Source organism: Oratosquilla oratoria, chromosome 19, assembly GCF_046742065.1.
Source record: "Oratosquilla oratoria isolate Oo_2021 chromosome 19, ASM4674206v1, whole genome shotgun sequence".
NCBI lineage: Eukaryota > Metazoa > Arthropoda > Malacostraca > Stomatopoda > Squillidae > Oratosquilla > Oratosquilla oratoria.
In genome coordinates, this window is record NC_134795.1 from 34002372 (window position 1) to 34011456 (window position 9085).

Consider the following 9085-nt stretch of genomic DNA (forward strand, 5'->3'; position numbering starts at 1 on the left):
AGAGGATAAAAACGTAACTTCTCTTTGATCAAATTACATGGAAATCACACATTTTAAAGAAAATAGGTCAAATAATGCAACCATATGCTAATTTTTTACATAAAATTGTGCATTTCAGCAAAAACAGTCCTCAACACTCCTCATCACTCATTCTCGCTAACCGTTCGTACATCCTTGTCGAGCACTGTATATCTTGATTTCCAAAAAAAGTTTACGATAGTCCCTCAGGAGGTTACTAAGTAAACTTGAATCCCATTATATAGCAGGTCATATTCACCGATGGGTTTCTCAATGGCTGATCGCAAACAACGCCCTGTTCTGAATGGAAAATGAGACTGGGATTGTGTACCAAGTGGAGTGCCTCAGAACTCAGTGCTAAGTCCTGTATTCTTTCTGGTATAAACCAATGATCTGGATGAAAATATAAAGTGCAAATTACCCAAATTTCCTGATGATACCAAAACTGCAAATAAAATATCAATAACACAACAAGAATTACAAAGCGATTTGAACACTATGCAAATGGGCCAAAAATTCCCAGATGTTTTTTAATACAGATAAATATAAAGTACCTCATATTGGCAATAGTAATGTCCAGACAAACTACACGATGAATGTTGTACAACTGGCAAGTGTAGAGCATGAGAAAGACCTTGGTGTTGTGACCTCAACTGATTTCAAACCAAGCAAACTGTGCTCGGAGGTCATTAAAACTCCAAGTAAATTAATTGGATTTATAGGTAGAGCTTTTGAGTTTAGAACTGAAGAAATTATTCTTAATCTTTACAATGCCCTAGTCAGACCTAACCTAGAATACTGTGTACATTATTGGTCTCCATATTACAAGAAGGATACACAGAAATTAGAAAGAGTGTAGCGTAGAGTTGCAAAGCTCATTCCTATGTTGCGGAACAAGCCGTACGAAGAGCGCTTAAGGGAACTAAGAATGAGAGATCTAATGGTCTTTAAAAATTGTCAAGAATTGAAAAAATTCTCTTCGTTCAATCGCGTTATATATATATGTAATGGTCTATCATTCAACGTCATTGATTGTTCCACTGTAGAAGCATTAAAGAAAATATCGACATATAATTAGCTACAAATCCCCGACTAGAATTATTTACTCTCGATAAATCAAAGAGGAAAAAATAATGATAACAATGGTAATGGTATTAATAATGATAATGAAATTAATGATGATAATAATGCTAGTGGTAGTGTTGACAATATAGGTTATGGTACCGAAACAGCTATGCAAGGTCTGTTGCTGTTTGTTTGTCCATGGAACACCATGTAACTCTCAGCATTCTATCATAATTTGGGAGTGGTTTCCATTCAGAAAAGAATGCTGATCGCATTGAATGTCTTCTATCCCTCCTTTTTTTTTCCAAATGTAAAACTCCACCTCTTTGACGTGATGGTGTTCCCGAAGAAAGAAGAGCACGTTACCGGCGAGGATATACGAGTACAATCCAATAGCCTTGGATCAGCAAAAAAATATACAAATGATAAATGAATAAATTAATAGAAGAAGATGAAGAAAAAGAAGAAGAATGCTAAAAATAATAACAATAATAACAATAATAATAATAATAATAATAATAATAATAATAATAATAACAATAATAAAAATAAGTAAATAAACAAATAGAAGATAGAAAATGACTAAAAGACCTAAAGTATTTAACCACTGTAAAGGTTAAAAATATTTAACCGTACGAGGCAAGAATGGAATTGAAATTGAATATTATTTGCAGATCTACGACGGACCTTCTGTTCGCATTTCGTCCGGGAGTACTGCCGTGACCTGGTCTTGTGTCAATTACCAGGACGACCCTTTTCAAGGTCATCTGGTCCTCCAGACTGTTTTGTTACTGACTTATAACACACAGGTTCGAATCCCAGCAAGTTTTGGCATCTGTTTAGACTCTATGTAACTATTTGATACACTAAATTCAATCTTTCTGTACATACTAAAAGGATTCTCCCACCTTGTAAAGGATACAACCATATATATATATATATATATATATATATATATATTATATATATATATATATATATATATACATATATATATATATATATATATATATATATATATATATATATATATATATATATATATATCCGTTCTCTGTGATGGTTTCACTCTCGCACGCTTCCCGTTTTCTTTCAGAATACTGTGAACAGCTCCAACATAATAAAAAAAATAAAAAAAATAAAATGTCGCCACAAATCCAATAAAAGAGTATCAAGCATTTAGAGGTTTGTTTCCGGAGATCCCTTGCTTTGTTCTGCCATGAAAACAACAGATGGAGAATAAAATCCTCATGTAAAAATAGAATAAAAAAAAAAATCTCCCTCTCTGTTATCGTCCTTATCAAACTCAAGCAGTCTCTATTATCCTGTTCCGCTCCGTGGGGAGCTTATCTCTTCCTTGTTCATGCAGCCACGTCATTCTGTTCACCTCTGAACAGTTCTTTGTCGAAGACATTGAACACATCACGGTTACTATCCCCTCTTTCCCTGGGTACCTGTTAGATAGACGTCCGAGAGTATCATCTCCCCCCTTCATTTTCAAAACCAGGCAACACTCTTCCATCAGGGGGCGCAGCCCTGGTAGGCTGGTACTCGGTCTCCATACCGAGCCCAAAATTTCTATTAATTTCGACAGAATTTACCTAACTTTATCACATATGGAGAAATGACAACCGGCGACTGATCACCTACTGAAAAAAGGTCCAACATTTATTTCTAGGAAGATCTATGCGTGGGCTCGAGGATTGTTGCCAGTAGCTGTGGAGCTGCGGATTTCTGATCAAGGGAACTTAAGGCAACACATAGTATTGTCCTTCATCCCTTATTATCGAGTGACCAAACTTAACGTCCTCACAATGCTAACCCTCTTCAATGACTTTAATCTAGATAACGCTGAAGGGCCTTCACTCAGCTTTGCTGTGGTTTCAATTAACTAAACTAAAACAAAGAGGTGATTTAGCCTCTGGGAATATTACAATTTGTTTGGGTTTATTTGGGTTTATGTGGATTTGGTTTGTGTTTATTTTGTTTTCTTGGGTTTTTCGTTTTTTTGAGTGTTTAAGTGGGTTTATTTGGGTTTATCTTGACTCACTTGGATTTGTTTGGGTTTATATGGGTTTAAGTTTTGTCTTACTTGGGCTTATTTGTGTTTATTTGGGATTTATTGGGTCTATTCTTTATTTTCTATTGTATTTACTTGAATTTAGTTGGGTTTCTTTATATTTGCGAATTTATTTATTCACTTGACTTTCATTGGGTTTATTTGGGTTTACATGAGCGACTTCGTCAGAGATCCTCGTTTATACTGGCTAAAGACGGGGGTGCCCGCTGTCACAATTAGATACGAAGGAGTGAAGGGCCTTAACAAGGATGATGCAGGCAAGGTCATCATATTAATACAGCAGGGCAGACTCACAATTATGGATTTAAGTTGGACAAATTTAGGTAAAAAGGAAACAAGCAAGAACTGGTTAAAGAATAAAATAGATTTAGCAACCATGCAGTGAACGCTGCAACTATTGGTTGTTTTAAGAGAAGATGGGATAAATTGATGGATGCGGATGACAGGTGGTGAGGGACGTGGAACTGCCTAGTGTAGGCCTTATGGTCTCTTCCACTCTCCTCCAATCTTATGCAAGATCTTCTACCCTAGACTTTCCTGGGTTGGCCACTGGTCAAATACATCGATCTTCTGTCAGTGGTCCTTATTTAGCGTACAAACTCATGCCCTCCTTACCTTCGTATGTCCCACTCGGAGTGGCTGAGGGACGCCCTTCGGAAGACGGGGCTGCTGTTGGCCTTCTCCTTCCTCGTGCTCCTCGAAACGCCATTGCCACCTTTGCTGCGCCGCCAGACCCTCTCCTGGAAGAAAACGGGAAGCGTGTGAGTCCTTCATCAGAGAGAATGGATTTGTCTTGTAGACAAAGGGGGGACTGAAATATGGAGAGTGTTTATGATTAAGCTAAAGGTTTGTCTTGCAGTTTAACTTATTTTTACTTTTTTTTTTGGGGGGGTGATAATACAGCAGCAATACAACACAATTAGTTAAAGTAAAATGCATAAATCACTGATGATATGTACAATGACAACAAAACATTTATTACTATTACGGTCTTCCAAAAATGAATTTATGGATGGATAACAAAAATAATAAACTAATAATATATATATATATATATATATATATATATATATATATATATATATATACATATATATAAAATACATACTGCAAGACAATAACTAACTGCCCTTAGAAATAAAACCAGGATTAAATAAATAATAATAATAACAATAATAATGATAATAATAATAACAAAGCTGGTGATTAAATCCATTTTGACAATCGACTCAAACTTTTGACGAGTCTGTGAAGATTTGTGGAAATGTTCACGTCTATAAAGTGCTCCAAGGTCATGATGGAGTTAGCGAAGCCATTTAAATAAAAAGTAACTCTGCACTCCAGATTGATAAGAATTAATTATGTTTTCCGATAAATACACACACACACATCCACACATGCACACACACACACACACACACACACACACACACACACATACACACACACATGTGATCCAAGACCATGGTGAATCACACACATATACACACATACACACACACACACACACACACACACACATATATATATATATATATATATATATATATATATATATATATATACATACATTTTACGGGGTAGGGGTCCCGTGTCTGCTTCCAACTTCATACATGAACAAAGTTTTGTACTACAACGAAACTCATGGAGGGATCGTCATTCTTGAAGGTTCCCTCCCTGTAGTAGGCGTGCGATCAAATGTCTGGTCCCAACGTCACACATGTTCAAACACCCGCCACACATGTTCAAACACCCGCCAATCTTATAATACTAAGAATCTCACGGAGGAGGAGGAGGAGGAAGCATCGTCCTTTCGGAGGACTCATAAGAGGATCAAGAATCCGGAGCACTGGGCACATTCCGGGACCGGGAACGAGAGTCGGGATGACCAATCAGAAGCGCCGTGACGCAACAGGTCCCCGAGATCTGTCGCCGGTTGTCGCCTCAACGCTCACTATCGTAAATGATCGTTCGATGGCTCTGGGTGTGGTGTCATATCTCTTTGTCTCTCTCTCTCTCTCTCTCTCTGCATGTGTGTGTATTCTGTGTGTGTGTGTGTGTGTGTGTGTGTAAGAGAGAGAGAGAGAGAGAGAGAGAGAGAGAGAGAGAGAGAGAGAGAGAGAGAGAGAGAGAGAGAGAGAAAGAGAGAGAGAGAGAGAGACATGGTGTACAATCGAAAATATGCAGTTAATGTAAAAGGTGAGGAATAAGTTTACATATACAAAAACAAGTTTATCCAATTACTTATAAACAAGTTTTTTAAACACACACACACACACACATACACACTGACAAATACATATATACATATAAAGAAGAAACTAAAAATTGATAGAACTGAAGGAAAAAAAAATATCTAAATGACAATAAAGCTGTTTAAAGAAATGAAACCAGACACTCCTGTCCTAAATGACACGAGAATGAAGTAGAATTAAGCAGAGAGGAAGAAAAAAAAAAAAAAAAGGGACATGAGGTACGTGGGAACACACGACAGTGGTACAGACTGAAGTGTATCATTACGGGAACAGACTAGATCTTTGAGCCAACTGTACTCAACGCGAACATGAAGTACCCCGGGAGTCCAAAAATAGAACCTATTTAACTAAAAAACAAATGATGAAAGAGTTGTGATCGTAGATACGTATGCACCCTGATAGAAGGTTCAGGGGAAGAAGGCGAGACGATAACAAAAGTCAAAAAGAACTTAAAAACGGATCGGGAGTCATATGAAGAAGAGACAAAGCTGTTGCGGCGGGAGGCATGAATGCGAGAATAGGCTATTGGGAAAACAACTGGTAAATCTGATGTAGGAGAAGGGAGACTCATATTACAATTGTGCATATAGTACTAGTAGGAAGTCATGGCTTCTTTTAAAAGAATTATACGCAAAACAAGTAAGAGGTTGGATAATGGTCTTAGATTATCTCTTAGTAGAAGGAAAATTAACGATGATATTGATGAAGATACATGATCAAAGAGGAGAGGATGGAGTGATGAAGACGTACAAAGTATGCACAAATATAGGTATGTATGTATGTATATATGCATGCATCAATGTGCGTATGAATGTATGCACGTATGTATACATGTGTGTGCATGCATGTACGTATAAATGTGTTTATATAAGTGCATGTAATTAGGTATACTGTATGTGCAGGCTACTCACATACATTTCTGCCTCAAATACCACAACTGAAACGAAGTCTATGTACGTATGTTTGCATGTAATTATGTATGTACGCATGTATGCATGTATGTATGTATGTATGTATGTAAGCATGTATATAATTATGTATTTGTGTGTGTGTGTGTGTGTGTGTGTGTGTGTGTGTGTGTGTGTGTGTGTGTGTGTGTGTGTGTGTGTGTGTGCATGTATGTATGCTAATAAGAAACACTGGTAACATATTTTTAATCATACTTGCATGTATGTATGCCCCAGATATCACAACCAAACCCAAGTCAACGCAATCAGTTAAACGACATATTCCTATTCCTGCCTTAATAAACAGGATCAACCGGAACCAAGTCAACCCAAACAACCAAACTCCAGAACACTTGCGGTTGACGACAACAACAACAACGAAGTTCTTTGTCGCCACCATAAGAACCTCCTCCTCCTTTGGCGCTAAAAGGACGAACCACCACGGAAGTCCCCAAGAACCTCTCTCCTTTGCGTCCTGAACGCAAAGCGCATTCCTGGGCGCGGGACCCTTTGCGCATGCGCAGAGACATGCGCCCCCCCCCCCCGGCGTCGAGACACACGACGTGTGTCGGACTTCGTGCTCAAATAGTGTTCCATAAATGGTGAATTAATGGCTTGTAGCAGACAAACATACGTGCACTCTCCTGACAGATGAACATAACAAATATTGTGGAGTTTATCCAAATTAGTCTAATTTTCGCCAAATTAAATTACGCCAAATTCTCATTCCGCTAAACAATTTTAGTACCAATACCTAATTGAACCCAAAATTGCATTAAGTAGCCTAGCCTAAAGGGACTTGGCGAAATACATACCTAACCTATGGGAGTCTGGCGAACTATAAATTGGCGAACTACTTGATGAAACGTAATTTGGCGAACTATAATTGGGCAAAACGTAATTTTGGCGAAATGTGATGTCATTGATGGGCTGACCAAGAAATCATCACTAAACACACAATTCGGTTCAACGTCTCGAACTCCCCCTGTCAGAAGGCTAGAACGGTGCCCCTTACAAAGGACTTTGTAGCGTGGAACTTAAACGAACCGTGCCTTTGGTCTAACTCACTGACGGCAGAGTTCGAACCGCAGTCACCTCGACCTCCGTCACAAGAAGAGGGCGGATGAAGACGGGCCTAATGTACTTATTATGATGAACTATCACACTATTTCCTTTAGCTGCGGGACACTTTGATTTGTCCCAATTCCGCCTCTAAGTTCAATTAAAAAAGATAGTAGTCACGGAAATAATAATCAGCTTAAAATAATAATAATGATGATAATGATGATGATGATGATGATGATGATAATAATAATAATAGTAATAATAATAATTGTACGTTCATCTTTAGTCGAGTTTGGAAGGTTGTCAAAATTGATCAGAATCGCCTGGAGTTAGCCAGAATGAAGTATATCGAGTTTGACAACATTATTTGGCCAGTTAAATAGAGATGCCTCTCTCTTTCTTTCTCTCCAGTACCATCTACCAACCTATCCTACGCATTCCCTCAAACATCCGGGTGCCTTCCATACCCATCACCAATCACACATACCCAACCCATCACCAATCACACATACCCAACCCATCACCAATCACACATACCCAACCCATCACCAATCACACATACCCAACCCATCACCGATCACATATACCCAACCCATCACCAATCACACATACCCAGCCCATCACCAAAACAAGATTCACCACCTTACCGTCAACAGCAAAGCCACCCCCACCAGCGCCACCAGCACGAACAGCAACGTCCCCATCGCCGACACGTCCTGCGTCGACACGGTCAACCCGACAACTGAAGGCTCGACGCGATAACGACTTTTGATAAAGTGCCGCGTGAGCATGCAGAAGCTGGAGCGAGAGAGCCAGCGAGCCTTGGATTCCCGAGTGTCAGCGAGTACCGACGAGACCATAGTACGTGCAGCCTCCGTGAGCGATTATATTTGTTTTTAGTAATGTCTAATAACCTACAGACAAGGAAAGACACGTACGTTTTCTTGTAAGCGCCCGCGCAATTACGTCCGCGCAAGCACACACACTCACACTTCTACACACACACACACACACACACACACACACACACTCACACGCACGCACAGACATTCCATTTGAAGCTAGGTATGATAATTACAGAGTAAGAGACGGAACCCTACGAGCGTTACTCCTTCCTTGTATACTATAATTAGGTATATACACACAAACATAGTTAATATGGAGGCGAAGAGGAGAGCAGGGGTGGAAATGAACTGACAGATAGAGTTGATCAAAGAAGGCTAAGATGTTTTGGGCACCAGGAAAGAATGAATGTTTAGACTATCAAAAAGACTAAGGAGACCAAAGGTGGGTGACGTGAATTTAAGTGGACGACCAGGAATGTGGTGGATGGCCGGGGTGAAGAGGAGCGAGAGGAATGTCAATCGAGCAAGGGAGAGAGAGTGCAGAAGAGAGTAGTGAATGAAGTGGTTGTAAAGAGATGGGGAAATGACTCCGAAGGGATTTCTCTTTGTCTGATTTGTATAATTCTTAAGTGGGTGAGGAGGAGGGAGGGAGGAAGTGTTGCCATGACATGAATCGGTGGAAGTAAACCAGCTTCGGCTGTCTTGCCTTGTCTTGCAAGCAGTGTGGCGGGGAATAGGGATGACCCTTGATCCACGAGGAGCTAAGATGGAAGGGACGGTGAATGGGTGTTTTGGATGGGAGTGGGAGGG

The 9085-nt window shown here is 39.4% G+C and overlaps 1 protein-coding gene across 1 annotated transcript in view; it reads right to left on the bottom strand.

Moving 5' to 3' along the window:
- Positions 1-9085, bottom strand: part of LOC143035586 (uncharacterized) — a 408032-nt gene that overhangs the window by 83057 nt on the left and 315890 nt on the right. The window contains exon 5 of the mRNA XM_076202452.1: positions 3779-3903. Coding sequence (XP_076058567.1) covers positions 3779-3903 — 125 coding nt within the window. The remainder of the gene's footprint in view (positions 1-3778; positions 3904-9085) is intronic.